Below are 18,421 nucleotides of genomic sequence, written 5' to 3' on the forward strand. Positions count from 1 at the left end.
TGATCTGTAAAATTGCTTGCGGCCACTTAATTGAAGTGAAAATTTGCCCCTGGCCACTTAAGTGATCTGGAACAATGTTTCAGGTCATTCCATTAAAGCCGCATCCCACTATGACTAGGTCCTGAAGCAGGGTCAGGTAATTAAGGTAGAATTTAATAAAAAGTCTTGGTTGTGTGGATATAAACCGCACAATTCTATCGGCAACCGCAACCGGCGTTATTTTTTCGTCTACTTTTTCGGAAGTTTCAAGGAAGACGCTTGGTGGGGGGAGAAAACCTCCCGTTCCATCATTATTCTATGGCCTTTGTATTGAAAGCCATAAATTATTGCTTCCCCGAGGACGATGCCTGGAGCCAGTCATAGTGGGATGCGGCTTTTAAGTGATTTATAAAGGTGATTTAAGTGATCTGCGAATGTGCCACGGGCCACTTGAGCGATCTGGGAAAGTGCCGCTTAGTCTATTTTTACAAATGTAGGTTGAGCATATATGGTCTACCATTTTGTTTACAAATGTTGCTGGATATGATGCCCCTAATGCCATTCATAAGTGTTTGTTTTACACACTAGTATATCCTCATATAGGAGAAGAAGAAAAAACCCATTCTCTTCTCTGTACTTCCCTCAAAAAATACGTACGTACAGAATACAGTTCATTCATTCAATGCAAATGGGTTTTTGCTTCCCGTGACTATTATAAAAATAACAAACGGTTTTCGTGGAAACTGTCGTGTCACGTTATTGCCTAATGATACGGTGTTGGGAAACGGAAAGAACATGTTCGGTTTGAGATGACGTTAACGTAAAACGAAAAATCTTATTCCATATACGCGGGGTTTCTCTTTTTTTGTTTTTTCATTTATTTATTTGCTTTATTTCAAAGGATGTCGTTACAGGACATCGGGATGCAATGAACTTGCGAAAGAAAACTTGGAGAGTTCTTTTTATTTCTTTTATGTGAAAGGTGTGGATTCATTCTTTCCTCATCATTCCGTTCCGGTGTGTAATCGTTGTCGTGATGCTGCGATCCAGTTTCTTTGGGGCTGTAAAAATGTCGTTTCAAAAAGAATCAGTTTAACGATCTGGTTGATCTCTTTAAGAGAAAAAAAAAATCTCATCATCTTAAAGCTTTTTTACCCTCTCTCTCTTGCAAATGATCATCACTCTCAGCTTGGCTTGCAATGATTCTTCTTCGAAAAATGTAGCCTCATCGTGAGAGATTTAGAGATTTAATTAACACTTTCAGAGAAAGAGCAGAACGCATCCGGAAAATTCACCGCCTGGAAAATTCATCGCAGGGAAAATTCACCGATATCAGTTCGACAAGATAGTGAATGAATGATAGAGTGAGCAAGAGTGAACGAGTGAGTAAATGAATGAGCGAAATTGGCCTGTCACTAGAGCTAGCTCGCTCTCGCTCACTCACTCACCAGGTCACTCAGTCAATCACTAGGTAGTTCATTCTATCCCTCACTCACTGGGTAACCCCTCCCCTTCGCTCATTGAATAATAGGCCACTCACGTAATAGGTTACTCACTCACAATGTCGTTCAATGTCACTCGATCCGATGTGATCACATTAAGCAGCGTGGACTGTATATGCACGTAAGAGTGAAAGAGAACACGTAAGGTGCGGTTGAAAAGAGAACTCTAAAAAAAACAACCTCTCCTGTCTACTTTATCTATTATACTTTTTCCATTTTTTCTACATATATTTTTCCCTTTCCCCTTCCCTTTTTTAATGTGCGGTTAGGTTAGGACGAGGTTACCAGATTTATCGCTGATTCCTTCAAACAGGGATAATTCAAATTTGTTGCAAAAGCTTGTGCATGAAGTGGTTAACCTTTTTTTTAGCTAGCCTTCACTCATAGTCATAAAAATTGATGGCAGATGGCAGCACCACAAATAACAAGCATTAAAATAAACAAACTTTACGCTAAGTTCACAACACGTAGACGCAGATTCCGGTATGTATCAATTTTTTAGAAATTCCACTGTGGAATGTGTTCGAGGTACATGTACGGTTAAGTAGTAGTAGCAGTAGTAGTATTCCATGGCCCCCTTCCTCTATAACATATTTTTTTCTCATTCCCCCATCTTACGGGGAGCCCCAGCCTCTTCCAGTAGGGAAATCCCTTCTAAAATTGAACTTAGTTAAAACTAAGTTTATAATGTAAAAAATTTTTATAATTAAGATAGATCTCTGTATCCCTGGGCCAAGCACGGATCCAGAAGAGGGAGGGAGGGGGGTGATTATTCTCCCCAATAGCTGAATTGTATGGAAAAAGTAGGTCTGTGTGTAAAATACGGGACGACTCAATGAACTTAAACAATGAATCGTCCCTTGTGCCACATCACCATGGATCCTCGTTTACTCTGGACTCGAGTGAGCTTTCTTATTGATGGGGTTCTATGCATAGCCGTCTCACCATCATGGTTCCCTGAGAAAAGTGATGCTCTGGGGTCCCATACCTTTCTGAAAGTAACAGTAGTTACATACTTCCACTCGAAAACCGTAGTACCAGATCTCATCATGTATAGCCTTCCTCTAAACATGAGCAGGGCCGCAACTATGGAAGGGCGGATGTGTGTGTCGCAGTTGGCTATGGACCAGAAAGGGCACTCTTTTTCCCTGTTTGAAATTACGGGAGGGGAGGGCGCAAAAATTGATTATGGCCCGAACGACAGAATTAGTTTTCGTTTGTAGTCATGGTCGCCATGGTCTGGTGGTGGTCGGCCACTTCGATCTTCCCTTTAAAAAGTCTCGCCACAGAGAGCAACAGGCCCACAAACGATACAAATATTCAATCGTTGCACTTCATTTCTGAAATATAGATGGCAGCACTGAAAAATCCGACACAATACCATAGATACGCACTCAGACTGGTAGCACACACACTTAAACTTCCGGCACAATTCACTAGGTAGTAAAAAAAACATGAGTTGTGCTCGGTCTGAAAGAAAGTTAGTCGAGGCCGGAGCTATAGGGACATGGGTTGAACTGGACTCCCCAGCTCATCAGCTGAACTGTATGCACCGATTTTATTTGAAAGCTTTATTGCTTAACAGCTCTTTGTAGCCCTCTTCACAATTTGTTATGGCTCCCCTTCACTTGATTTTCATTCCCCCCCAATATACCCTAACCCAGTACCACGGGGGGGGGGTGCCATGTGGCGCCCGGTTGACAACCACTGTACCTGTAAAATGTCATATCGGCTCCCCCCTCCATGTCAGAAGCACGAATATGCAAATTTTGACTTTTTGGGTTTATCAGCTTGTGTTGGATTTCTTATGTTTCGCTATCCATTCGTTTTTCCATAAACGCGAATGTTTAACTCCCTATTGAAACACATGTTACAAAGCATTTTAGACATTCAAACATCACTGATCACGCGTTTTCTGGAAATTTGCATATTCACGCTTCTGGCATGAGGAGGACGATATCTTTAACAAAATATGCCTTCTTCCGATTATAAGGCGTCTTAGTAAGAGCAACTTCAAAGGGATGACACAGCACTTACTATGCGCATAGCCCTGAGAATATAAATTATCACACAAATTAATAAAAATTTCGAATTGATGAAAATTTACAACTTGAGAAATTTTTTTTTATGGAAAAGATAATACAAAGACAAATACAACGCCACAACAGGCAAAATGCCCAACGAGGTGGCTGAGAAAAAGATGTCCATAACAAATATGGATGTCATACATTTCTAAAATACAGCAATTCCCAATTAAAAATATATGTGTATATATATGATAAAATATTATACAATGCCCATAAAATATATTTATGGTTGTCTTATTCTAAGTATGAGTAGCTTCTCGATTTACCCCAATTTTCCAAAATTAAATTACATTAAATTATAAAAAACTTAACTTCCAGCTGTGAAAGTTAGCACCTAATGCAAGAAATAAGTGCGGAACTGATGAAAATTCAGAATTAATGAAAAAAATAATTCCACAATTAACGAAAATTTAGAGTTAACGAAAGAAATGAATAAAAGAGAAATAATTCCAGAACTGATGATTCCAGAATTGTTGAAAATTCAGAACTAATAAAAGAAACTAATGGAAGAAATTGATTAAAATTCAGAATGAAACTAATAAAACAAACTGACTACAATTCAGAACTAACGAAAGAAATAATTCCAGAATGAATGAAAGAAATAATTCCAGCATGAATGAAGGAAATAATTCCAGAATGAATGAAAGAAATAATTCCAGAATGAATGAAGGAAATAATTCCAGAATGAATGAAAGAAATAATTCCAGCATGAATGAAGGAAATAATTCCAGAATGAATGAAAGAAATAATTCCAGAATGAATGAAGGAAAGAATTCCAGAATGAATGAAGGAAAGAATTCCATAATGAATGAAGGAAATAATTCCAGAATGAATGAAAGAAATAATTCCAGCATGAATGAAGGAAATAATTCCAGAATGAATGAAAGAAATAATTCCAGAATGAATGAAGGAAATAATTCCAGAATGAATGAAAGAAATAATTCCAGCATGAATGAAGGAAATAATTCCAGAATGAATGAAAGAAATAATTCCAGAATGAATGAAGGAAAGAATTCCAGAATGAATGAAGGAAAGAATTCCATAATGAATGAAGGAAATAATTCCAGAATGAATGAAAGAAATAATTCCAGAATGAATGAAAGAAATAATTCCAGCATGAATGAAAGAAATAATTCCAGAATGAATGAAGGAAATAATTCCAGAATGAATGAAAGAAATAATTCCAGCATGAATGAAGGAAATAATTCCAGAATGAATGAAAGAAATAATTCCAGAATGAATGAAGGAAAGAATTCCAGAATGAATGAAGGAAAGAATTCCAGAATGAATGAAGGAAATAATTCCAGAATGAATGAAAGAAATAATTCCAGAATGAATGAAAGAAATAATTCCAGCATGAATGAAAGAAATAATTCCAGAATGAATGAAGGAAATAATTCCAGAATGAATGAAAGAAAGAATTCCAGAATGAATGAAAGAAATAATTCCAGAATGAATGAAGGAAATAATTCCAGAATGAATGAAGGAAAGAATTCCAGAATGAATGAAAGAAATAATTCCAGCATGAATGAAAGAAATAATTCCAGAATGAATGAAGGAAATAATTCCAGAATGAATAGAAGAAATAATTCCAGAATGAATGAAGGAAATAATTCCAGAATGAATGAAGGAAATAATTCCAGAATGAATGAAGGAAAGAATTCCAGAATGAATGAAGGAAAGAATTCCAGAATGAATGAAAGAGAGAATTCCAGAATGAATGAAAGAAATAATTCCAGAATGAATGAAGGAAATAATTCCAGAATGAATGAAGGAAAGAATTCCAGAATGAATGAAAGAAATAATTCCAGCATGAATGAAAGAAATAATTCCAGAATGAATGAAGGAAATAATTCCAGAATGAATAGAAGAAATAATTCCAGAATGAATGAAGGAAATAATTCCAGAATGAATGAAGGAAATAATTCCAGAATGAATGAAGGAAAGAATTCCAGAATGAATGAAGGAAAGAATTCCAGAATGAATGAAAGAAAGAATTCCAGAATGAATGAAGGAAATAATTCCAGAATGAATGAAAGAAATAATTCCAGAATGAATGAAGGAAAGAATTCCAGAATGAATGAAAGAAAGAATTCCAGCATGAATGAAGGAAATAATTCCAGAATGAATGAAAGAAATAATTCCAGAATGAATGAAGGAAATAATTCCAGAATGAATGAAAGAAATAATTCCAGCATGAATGAAGGAAATAATTCCAGAATGAATGAAAGAAATAATTCCAGAATGAATGAAGGAAAGAATTCCAGAATGAATGAAGGAAAGAATTCCATAATGAATGAAGGAAATAATTCCAGAATGAATGAAAGAAATAATTCCAGAATGAATGAAAGAAATAATTCCAGCATGAATGAAAGAAATAATTCCAGAATGAATGAAGGAAATAATTCCAGAATGAATGAAAGAAATAATTCCAGCATGAATGAAGGAAATAATTCCAGAATGAATGAAAGAAATAATTCCAGAATGAATGAAGGAAAGAATTCCAGAATGAATGAAGGAAAGAATTCCAGAATGAATGAAGGAAATAATTCCAGAATGAATGAAAGAAATAATTCCAGAATGAATGAAAGAAATAATTCCAGCATGAATGAAAGAAATAATTCCAGAATGAATGAAGGAAATAATTCCAGAATGAATGAAAGAAAGAATTCCAGAATGAATGAAAGAAATAATTCCAGAATGAATGAAGGAAATAATTCCAGAATGAATGAAGGAAAGAATTCCAGAATGAATGAAAGAAATAATTCCAGCATGAATGAAAGAAATAATTCCAGAATGAATGAAGGAAATAATTCCAGAATGAATAGAAGAAATAATTCCAGAATGAATGAAGGAAATAATTCCAGAATGAATGAAGGAAATAATTCCAGAATGAATGAAGGAAAGAATTCCAGAATGAATGAAGGAAAGAATTCCAGAATGAATGAAAGAGAGAATTCCAGAATGAATGAAAGAAATAATTCCAGAATGAATGAAGGAAATAATTCCAGAATGAATGAAGGAAAGAATTCCAGAATGAATGAAAGAAATAATTCCAGCATGAATGAAAGAAATAATTCCAGAATGAATGAAGGAAATAATTCCAGAATGAATAGAAGAAATAATTCCAGAATGAATGAAGGAAATAATTCCAGAATGAATGAAGGAAATAATTCCAGAATGAATGAAGGAAAGAATTCCAGAATGAATGAAGGAAAGAATTCCAGAATGAATGAAGGAAAGAATTCCAGAATGAATGAAAGAAAGAATTCCAGAATGAATGAAGGAAATAATTCCAGAATGAATGAAAGAAATAATTCCAGGATTGTTGAAAATTTAGAACCAATGAATGAAACTAATTAACGAAATTGATTGAAATTCAGAACTAATGAAAGAAGTAATTTAAGAACTGGTAAAAGCCTTCAATATATAATTTGGGTTCATTCCCCTGTTGGGGCGCAGCAGAGTTGCGAAATGATCGAAGGAGCAAAATTTCGAAATGTGAGAAACGTCAGACTGGGACGAAACGTCGGGGAGAAGCGAAAGAAAGAGAGAGAAGGCAATAATAACACAGTAGAAGACGGAGCGGAAGAAAGAAATAAAGCAACGATTCCAATATCTCAAGGCAAAGAAAGGTCAGCAAATGGATGGTGTCTTCTAAAGAAGTAACAGCAAAGACCAGAAAAAAAGAAAAGAAACATTGACGTGTATGTAGCCTATGAAATATTTCATAAGAAGAACAAATAACAGACACGAATTTTTCGAGAATAATAATACAGTCGACGCCACTTATTATAATCACAGATATAATGTTATAATTTGGGAATTGTTATCGCGTTTGCAAGGAACGGGACGTACAAATATCGTAACATGCGAAAAAATTCGTTTGTAGTTATCAGAACTTCGGATAATAATAATATTATTATTATTTTCTTTCGGATGAAAGTTTTTTTTGCTCATTCTGAAGCTAAGGGTTATATCAATGATTTCCAACGTGGGCGTTGACGCCCCCTGGGGGGGGGGGCAATCGAATGTTCCAGGGGGGGGGGCGGTAGCAGCTACGGGTATAGCATAGGATTCTATGGGTTAGATTGCGTTGAGGGGGTGGGGTGCTGGGAGAAAAATTTCTGAAGAAAGGGGCGATGGGACAAAAAAAGGTTGGGAAACTATATAATGGTTTACATCAAAACTTATTTTTTTCCCCTGTGAGTTATCGTCGTTATCACGCTCCAAGACCATGTAGGAGGCTAGAAGGAGCTCTCCTTCATTCCCATTGTTGAAAAATACTTCCGTACTTAATATCGCAAGGAGCCGTTCAAGTATTATGTCAGCAGATTTTTAGCCATTTTTCATCCCCCCCCCCGTCAGCAAAACTCTGACTCCCCCCCCCCCTTGTCAGCAAAATTTCGACAGCTCTGTCCCCTAACTCCTAACGCATATTGTGATCAGTCAGAGACGTACGCGGGGAGGGGCACGAGTACCCTAAGCACCTCTCTCCCGACGATCAAAAATATATTTTTTTACGCAAAAAAATGTTAAAAAAAAAAAGACTAAAATTTTGAAGAAAATACCTTTATATGTTATTGTAATCACTTTCTGTTAATTTCAACGCTATTCGAAGGGTAAGAACTCAGAATTTCTTATTAAGAAATTTATTACGACCTGCCTTCTAAGCCATATATGCTAAACCCGGGTTACCTGATGTGGTGCGCCACCTTTTACCAAGTTTGTAAAAATGAACTAAGTGCCACATTTACAGATCGGTCGAGTGACCCATCGGTCGCATTTTAAGATCACTTCAGTGAACCGCGGCGCATTTTAAAAACACTTGAGTTACCCGCGGTACAGTTCCAGTACTTAAGCGGTAGGTGGCACATTTAGAGATCCCTTAAGTGACTTAGGTGGCCCACAGGGCAGTTCTACACACTCAAGTTACCCGCGGTACATTCCCAGATTATTTAAGTGATCCGCGACATATTTACGGATCACTGACGCGCGGCACAGTTGAAGAGCACTTTAGCAGCTCACGACACATTTCTGGAGCTCTTGGGGTGGCCCGCAACATATTTCTAGAACACTGCAGCGGCCTGGACATATTTCCAGATCACTTGATGATTCCGCGGAACATTTAGAGATCGCTAACGTGGCTCTATAGGGACTTATCAATAGGGAGAATGTTAGTTCTCCCTAATGTAATTTTAGCTCACACACTGAAAAACAAGAACGATTGTGAACATTTTGCAACAAATCATGCGAAAAGAAAAACGGTTCGTGTTTTATCAACACCTATTCACCATACATCCCGTTGTGTTGCGAACGGGACTTTCTGGATGTAGTTATCATTTGATTATTATTATTATCATAAATCCCAAGTCCCGATGCGATCGCATTAAGCGGAGTGGACTGTACTTGGAAAGAAAGGGGAAGAGAAGAACTAGGGTTTTTGAAAAAGCAGAACGACGGAGTTTTAAAGTTGTATGTGTATCTACGAGTGTGAGTATGAACCAGTGTCTATATACACTGTAAAGCCTCGGTAATCCGAACTAACAAAGATAATCCAAGCGCGTCTTGTAAAAGCAAACATTTAGTAGAGAGAAATTGTGTAAGGAGCAATGTGTGGACCATATTTTTCTGCAATCGACATTGTTTGTTGTTTCTATAGATCGAAATATCTATCACACTGATTATTCCATTATTAGTTCACGAAAGATAGATATTTCAATATTAATATTCACGATTGATTTGGCTTACACATTCCCTCAAGTTACAGAATGTTTGTGAAATTTTAGAAGTATTTACAGTTGATCCCGCTTATAGCGTTCCCACTTGGAACGTTTTACCGTTTCGTACTACTTATTTTCGAGGTTCCAACTCTAACTATAATTCTCCTTAACAATTCCCGTTTAAAGCGTTTTCCCTCTTACAACGTTTTTTCATGGCAGTTTTTTTAAAACGTTATAAGCGGGATCCACTATATATACGGGATGTACAAGTAGTCCTGAACACAGTTTGAAAATTAATAACAAATTAACTTAAAAAGGTGTGGTTTGCACTAAAATATTTATCACGAGTTTTTTTAAATAAATAAAAAAAAAAAGTCAAATTTCATTCACAGGTAGCGCTGTAAAGCTGAAAAAACTCGACGTAACACATAAAATGCAACGCAAGCAGTGTATGTACAATTAATATTTATAACAATTTGCAGCGTTACGTAAAACTATCACATTTCAACATGAGTAGGGCGACCAGATGAGGTGCCTGCAAAATCGGGACAAATCCTGGAAATTGTTGTTAAAAACCGGGACATCCATGACCTGCAAATGTGCCGATAGTCACTCAAGCGATGTGTCGCAGACATTTTTACGTGATCCGTAAATATGTCGCGTGTCACTTGAGTGATCTAGAAATGTGCTGTGGGGCACTTTAGTGACCTGAAACAGCGCCACAGGCCACTTAAGTGATCTGAAAATGTACCACGGGCCACTTGATGGATCTAGAACCGTGCCACGGATGACCCGTAAATATGTCGTGGGTCACTTGAGTAATATGTAAATGTACCGCTGGCCACTTGAATAATATGTAAATGTACCGCTGGCCACTTGAATAATATGTAAATGTAACGCTGGCCACTTGAGTAATATGTAAATGTACCGCTGGCCACTTGAATAATATGTAAATGTACCGCTGGCCACTTGAGTAATATGTAAATGTACCGCTGGCCACTTGAGAGATTTGAATCTGTGCCGCGGGTCCCTTATGTAATTTGGAAATGTGTCCCAGGCCACTTAAGTAATTTAGAAATGTGCCTTTAGCTGCTTAAGTGCTCTGGAACTGTGCCGCAAGTTACTCAAGTGCCAGACATGGCCCAGGCTCTGTCTCATTGGGGGGATATAAGTACATTACCCGAAGGGTTGGGTCATGTTACTCAAGTGAGATGTATATGCCACGGGTCACTTAATAGTTAATTAATTAAGATTTAAGAGATCTTTTTACATGCCACTTTGTTCAATTTTTACAAAATTAGGTTTCTGTTCTCGGGCCACATCGGATGACTGCGAGGGCCACATTTGGCCCGTACGCCATAGGTTGATCATGTATGTTTTAAACCCTCCCCCTCCTATATATTTTGGGGCTTCTCCATTATACACATGGGATACGCGAGATGATTTTATTAAACTTTAGTTTCTCCCAGTGACTACAGGAGGCGGCGGGAATTTAAAGTCGTTTCCGAATGACTGAAAAGAATCGTGCTGAAAAAACTTTCCGATTAGAGGGGGAAAATGCTGACGAATCCTAACAACCATAGAAGTGGGCAGTGATGAAATAATTGAAACTTTTAATTGTTCAGCTGGTTGAGTAAACAGCTCTGATAATACGAAATTCTATGCGAAAATTGTCTCATATACAGTAGGACGGGATTACGCTATAGTAAAAGTTTGATGAAAGCTATTTTACAAAACTTGAAAAAAAAACCCCAACCAATTGAGTTGATTGGTTATATTCGCTCGAATATAACCATTGCGCTTATTGGTTGCATTTTTCAAGTTTTATAAAAGAACTTTTATCAAACTTTCATAGTGTAATCCCAGTCTCAGTGAATTAACTGCTATAATTTCATGACTAGAGTTCTGTTCTCCCATTAATATTAGAACGAAATGACCTAAAAGACGTTTTAATGCCGATAATAGTAATAGATAAGATTAATAGTAATTTCCTACAATTTTTATAACCTTAAACAGAGCAGAAAATAGAAATCCGCTTGTAAGAGGAAATCTGTTATAACATTAATTTTCCTTGTGATTGTAAATTATCGTTATAATGGAATTTCACTGCATTTTAGTGCAAACAGCAAATTTTTATGTCAATTATTTGATTTGTTATTAATTTTTGAAATGTGTGTCTCGGGGATTTTTCTAGTTCACTCTATGTAAATGTACCGCTGGCCACTTGAGTAATATGTAAATGTACCGCTGGCCACTTGAGAGATTTGAATCTGTGCCGCGGGTCCCTTATGTAATTTGGAAATGTGTCCCAGGCCCCTTAAGTAATTTAGAAATGTGCCTTTAGCTGCTTAAGTGACAAGCAAGTCTACGTCACTAGCTGTTCGTCGTAGAGGCATGGTTTCAGTTTAAGAAATGCTGAAAATATGTTCATCTCTCTACCAGTTTCGAGAGTGAAAATACAGTGTGTCACAAAGTAAAACATCTAAATTTTTATACGGACACCCTGTCTAAAAAAATCCATTTAGAAAGTTGTTTCCCTGTCTCTTATTAAGGTAAAAAAAATATTAATTCCATGTTTCTAAGTGCAATATTCACTAAGCATAAAAACTCACGGAAGATGCTCCTTTTCTTCATTTATGCTGTTTTTCCCCCAACTTTTTTCTAATTTTGAATCCAAATGTCTCAGCGAATATTCCTCTTGGAAGCGTGGAATTTTTCTGATTGGCTTCAAAAGAGACAGGGCAACAACTTTCTAATTGCAAGTTAGAGGACTTGGGGACCGTATAAAAATTTAAACTCTCGAAACTGGTACAGGGTGATTTCTGAACAGAAATAAAGGCCACATTAGGACATACAGGACACCCTGTATATTTGAGCGGATTATGTATACGGAAGCCCGGATAGTATTTATAGGATTTACTCTCGAAGCAGGTGATGTGCGAGAGAAGTCGTACTAATTTTGGAATCGGTCTCCATAATCCCACCTTTTCCCGGAGATTTCAATTAATGCCATGTATGCATATTTCCACGAATCTCTCGCTCGGCTCCACCTGAAATCCAACTACAATAACAGAGTACAGTGAAATTGCAATCTATGTAGAGAGAGAGAGAAATAGTTTTATGTCACTTACAAAATCGGAAAGCTTAATTAAATTGGAGGAAACCTTTGCGTGAAATAATCGAAAAATAAGTCCACATCGTGTCGGAGTTGTTCGAGATTATGAAAGAATTAATTAATTCGACTTATGTAAATGAATTAACTGTCCGCCCGATATCAAAGATATTCTAATAAGAGTTTTTGGAATCTTGCCAATTTGCATATCAGAGTCAGATTATTATTAAATATTAAATATCTCCTATTTATTGGAGAAACCACGAGACAAATTTATTGACTCTTATTTACTGAGAAATCCCACGGGGCCATTTTTTCAAAATTTATTATTATATTACATTAGGCGAATGCATTGATAATTTAAAAAAAGAATCAAATACTTTGTATATGATATTTTAAACATTTTATTTCAATTTTTTTAATAAGTATTTTTTGGAATTATGATTTTATATTTTATAATATTATTATTTTATTAAATATTTTATTCTTTATTTTAATGAAATTTTTTTTTTATTACATTACGAGTAAAAATAATAAACAATTTTTCCTAAAAACTGAATTTTCTAGACGCGTAGCCACGAGTTTCATTTTAAATCAATGTTCGTCAACTCTTCTAAAAAAAAGAAGGACCAATAAAATGTCTGAAACAATGTGACGAACCGCTCGTGTCCCGTATTACGGGACATTCCGGTAATTTTTCGTTATTCCGATTTCTTTTATGCATTTGTCCCGTTTTTTTTAGCGATACTTATTTGAATTTGTAATATTTACTAAAATCGTGAATACACAAACTTTTCATAATATAAGTTATATTATTATAATTATGACAAAAATTACAGATGTTCACCTCACATATTTGTCAGGTTTTGTCCGCGATTACGACCGGTGCCTATTTCTGACAATGTTTTTTGATGACAATCGGAGTTGTCCCGTATTTAGCGGATTATTATTTAAGATCCTAGTTTACCGTATTTTTCTCAATGAAACATGGCCATCAGATCATTTGAATTTTTTTTCGTGAAATACTATACATATTTGTTAAATGCGATTTGCAGCAACCCTTTACTTCCACAACCTTCAGCAATTTTAGCCGTAATTATCAAGTCGCATTTAAAGCAATAAATTTCAATTCTTGGCAAAATTTAGTGATTGGGAGATAGCAGTTTTTTGCATTCTCCTCGATGATGGATGGTGAACCTAAGTGTGAAGGTATAATTTTTTTATTTCAACCCATATGGATATTACTAATATCAATTACAACGGGTGAATAATTTTATCAAGTGCACCTCTGGTCCGCGGACCATATGGTGAGAAAAGCTGTCCTAAATAATTCCTCCAAGGGCATTACTACTTTGAAAACGTCTTAAGGTACAAATCAACCGATTGTGACACGAAATTTTTTGCATTTGATTTGCAATTGGATGAAATATTTTTTAAAGTCATTTCCGAAAAATTGACTTTTCAGGGGTCGTAACCCCTTAATATATAACCTTAAAAAATTTTCTTCTCTACATATTTCAATGCTTGCCTATTAAACGGTTACAATGCTTTTTGAAGGTTAGTAACTGAACATTTTTCTGGTAGAAATTCCTTGGTCATCCCACCCGAAATCCGGCGTACCCTTTCGAAATGACGATCGTGCGTACGCCTCTGTGTGTCATATTTACAACAGTTTCAGATTCCTTCAATTGGTTTTTGAGAATAACCGAAGACCTATTAGAAACTGATGGCCTATTTCAGTTCCGAAACTTACTACTACTATTCCGATAGCATTACTCTTATCAGAGTCACCTTTACCAGACGCTGAGCCAGGTGCGAAAATGATAATGGGAGCCTTAGCCTTGATTTTTTTTTCTTATGTGAGAGAGGGGTATCGAAAATTCAGAAAAAAGGCAAGAATTAATTCTAGTAACAATAATAATTCGGAATATATGAAAGAAATAATTCCAGAATTGCTGAAAATTCAGAATAAAATAAAGAAATACTTTCAGCATTGATGGAAATTCAGAATAAATGAAAGAAATATTGTTCCAATCGATGAAAATTTTGAGAATTCTGGAATCCAGTGAAATTCACAATTCCAGAATTGTGGAAAATTCATAATTTATAAGAAAAAACAATTCAAGATATGGTAGAAATTCATAATTAATGAAAGAAATAATTCTGGAATTATTTCTTTCTAGATGAAAATGTAAATTTCCAGAATTGATGGAAATTAAATATTTATAAAGGAAATGTTACCGTAAATGCGGGGCCCGGCGCGACCGCAAGTGCCGCGATCCCTTCAGGGCGGCTCTGACTCTTATCATGGGCATTCGAATGTAACGAAGATTTTTTGAAAGAAAAATAAACTCTATTCGTCCTCCGCATGAGTGTAAGATATTTTTGAGAATAACGCGCATCTTGGAACTCCCAATATTTCCTCTAGAAATGTTTAAGTAAAATTCCAACGTTATTTGAAATTGTAACGTTTTTCTTTGGACCGGACTTCCTCGTGGAAAACGTCTCGAGTCCATCTACACAAGATGCCATGTTTATTTTTGAAGAAAAAATCTTTTTCCCATGCCATCATTAACCATCGCTGCTTGACTGACACCTAATGGTACGCAGTCACGGCTCATAAACTCCTCCGTAACATCACAGGTATAAGATTTTTTTTTTGCGCTTCTTTTAGTTTCGGTGGGCCTCATGGTATAACATTCATACACTCACGCACGAGCATAAATCCATCAAGAAAACAGACAGGTAAGGAAACTGAAACAAAAAAAAAAGAAGAAATTCCGCAGTTTCCTTCCAAAAAAAAATAAATGAAATGACATTGCTGTTTCTTGCTCTTCTTTATCCTCCATCACCCGAATGTCCCGAACAGATGGCCGATTACACGTTATATAAGAATGGAAACCAAATAAAATGACGACTCTTTTCTCTCTACTTCTATGGTTTTTTTTTGAAGAAAACTTATCGAAAACTTATCATGTACTTACTCAGACTTGTGTTCGTGAAGGTGACCCGTGAAATGTATTCTGGACATGTTTCTTGTGGCTTGATGATGGTATGTACGTACGACCGAGAAGTTGAATGATACGGAATGGGAGAGAGACAAATACTCTCACACACACACACACCACACGCTTTATTATTCCATGTAGAAAGAAATTCCTTTTTCTTTGCTTTTATTATCGCGAGTATTTATTATTATTATTTCAGACGTGGAGATGGTTGTATCATGTAACGTATTGCAGAATGACGCGCAGAGTTTTTGCTCTTGTTGCAGCCTCGCGGAGTAACACAACAGGTCCGAAGTCCGACGCCTCAGGTGAAGTCGGTTTTTTTTTGGCTGATTTCTGTTGGTAGTGGTGGTGGGGTCCGTGTTCTTACCTACCAGAACACACACAAAATATAGTTTTTTTTTATTTTGAATATTATTATTATTCACCTTGGAATGCGATAAGCGACGTAATTACTTCTCGGCGAATGGGAAGAAGTAGAGAAACACACACGCGCACACTCTGTTCGATGGATGTTGTTGAGTTGAATATTAGCCCCGTATGTCAATGGTCCCTTCCAATGGATGGGACTGGAAAGAGATGATGATTGGGAAGCCTTAAATAATGCTGACTTTATCCGAATAATTGTCCATTAAGGGTCTCCGGAGCAAACGAGAGGAAAAAGATGACTTTTAATGCGTTCGGACGAAAAGGAAATCAGTATGCATGGCGTCAGCTTTTTTTTTTTTTGCCTCAAAAACTCTCTCTCTCTGATTTTTTGCCTCTGAATGGTTTGATGAAACAGCCAATCGGATGATGAAGCGTGAGAGAGCAGAAAGAAAGGAAAAATAAATAAAAAGAAGAGTGAAAGTGCTGACTCTCTGAAAGCCTTAGCGAGGAGAGATTGTGTTCGTGCCTCGGTCGTAATGGTGGTGGAGAAAAAGTTGACATGATACGTGCCTTACTTAGTGAAATAAATGAAAAGAGAGGATGTGTGTTGTCCAGCACGAGTTGCGAATGTACGTATTATGAATGTAAAATAAAATAAAAAAGGGGACGAGCTCACATTCAACGTGATGACGGAGATTTGTTAGAAAACTTTCGCGTCCTTGAATACTAGGTACTAAGTTCATCCAGGACGAGTCATTCAATCATTAGTTATACAATGAGTGGCTATTATGTGTTATGTGCGAGTGGTTATTATGATCGTCGAACAAGCTTCGATATCCCACAGTGCAGTATACGGCGAACAGTACGTTCAGAGAACTGTGATGGTCGAGTGGTCACAGGGACGGACTCGGATTCGAACCCCCACCGTCACCGCAGTGGTGGTCAGCTGGAGTTTGTTTCCTGTGCTTCCCAACTTCAAGGCGCGAATGCGAGCCGATCTCCCGTTAAAAAGTCTCGCCACAGAGAGCGACAGGCCTACGATGGTATAAATATTCAGTCATTACACTTCACTCACTTCAGTTCTGAAATATAGATGGCAGCACTGGAAAATAAGCCACAACACTATATACGCACTCAGACTGTTTTGTATACACACTCACACTTCCGACACAACTCACTCGATTGTAAATTGCCCATGGCGATAGACCAGAGTTGTGCTCGGTTTGAAAAAAAAAAGTACGTTTGGAGATCATATGAGAGCAGAGGCGCCAACATGAAGAAAACATAGAAGGGGGTCGAGGCTAAAAGTTAGCAGTCGTCCCGTACATATGAGACTCCAGTCCGTGCGCCGGACAAAAGGATTGCGTTGCTTTGTACAAGGGTTAAACAAAATAATGTGAGCACCTGTGCAAAAAAAAAACACTCGAGGGAACCTGTCGTATACGCCCGCCCTCTAGTGTGAAAGAGTTCTACTTAGTGGGCGATAATGTGCACACATCAGTCTAGTCGTAGCAGTGATAGCGTTCGGATGCGATGCATATTGGGTCGTTATGGCTGACCTCCCAGATTTCGAAAGAGGCATAATTGCTGGAACCCGTCTTGCTGGGGGCCACAGTAAGGAAAACGGCCACCCTTGTTGGTGTCGGGAGAAGTACTGTGTCGATGATAATGACAGCCTATAGCAAACAGGGAAAGACATAATCTACCAAGCATAACAGTGGCCGAAAGTATAAAATGGCTGATAGACCCAGAAGGGTTTTGATTGTGGCCAGAAAGTACAAGATAACAGCATCCCAGACAACATCTGAGATGAACACCTATTTACAGGAGAAGGTGTATCGACAAAAACTATCCGCCGTGAACTGCATGCAGCAAACATACAAGGTAGAGCGACTATTCCAGAATCATTGGTGACACCATGCAATGCCTTGAAACGACGAATATGGTGTCACGAACATAAGAATTGGACACAACAACAATGAGAGAATGTCATCTGGTCAGACGAATCGTCGTACACATTATTCCAGACTAACGGACGTGTTTACGTTTGGAGAACGCCAGCACAAGCCTATGACGTTGATTGTCTCCTTCCTACTGTTAAGCATAGAGGGGGATCAGTGATGCTGTGGGGCGCGATGTCTCACCGTGTCCACTTGTTGTCCTGGATGGGCGGGTTAATGCAGCGGTTTACGTCAGTATTCTGATCGATCATCTCCATCCAATGGTGCAATATTTGTTCCCTGATTCTCGACCTGTGTTAAAAGAAGATAATTCGCCCGTTTACACTGCTGGAATTGTCGGAGACTGACTTGATGAACACCATGATACAACACCTCGTGTGGGCCGCTCGGTCCCCTTATCTTAATATAATTGAACCTTTGTGGGGTATTTTGCAGAACAAATGTGCAGTAGGTTTCCACCTCCAAAGACACGTTCTGTATTAGCGGCCTTTTTGCAGGAGGAGTGGCTACGTATCCCTGTGATACATGACTTGTATTTGTCCATCCCACGACGGATACAAGCTGTAATTAATGAAAAAGGAGGACCAACAGCCTATAAATAAAGATTTTGTCTCATTTCACAGGTGTTCATATTATTTTGTCCAACCCCTGTACATTCATTAAATATTGAGGAAGGTGTT

At 37.3% G+C, this 18,421-nt stretch overlaps 1 protein-coding gene across 4 annotated transcripts in view; it reads right to left on the reverse strand.

The window, feature by feature from the left end:
* The window catches only part of fray (oxidative stress responsive kinase frayed), an 85,151-nt gene extending 69,042 nt beyond the window's left edge, over positions 1-16,109 (reverse strand). The window contains exon 1 of one of the 4 annotated variants that reach the window (XR_016194287.1): positions 15,388-15,648. Coding sequence is in view for 3 of the 4 variants with exons in the window: in XM_089245696.1 (XP_089101822.1) it covers positions 15,388-15,434 (47 nt within the window). In the remaining variant the exon portion in view is untranslated. Of the gene's footprint in view, positions 1-15,387 lie in introns of all 4 variants that reach the window. The other 3 variants (XM_089245696.1, XM_089245699.1, XM_089245695.1) reach the window with 3 other exon arrangements.
* Positions 16,110-18,421: the final 2,312 nt, after the last annotated feature.

This window comes from Pholcus phalangioides, unplaced genomic scaffold, assembly GCF_987345545.1.
Source record: "Pholcus phalangioides strain wild (caught in Gottingen) unplaced genomic scaffold, Ppha-v1.0 ptg000016l_1, whole genome shotgun sequence".
NCBI classification, from domain to species: Eukaryota; Metazoa; Arthropoda; class Arachnida; order Araneae; family Pholcidae; genus Pholcus; species Pholcus phalangioides.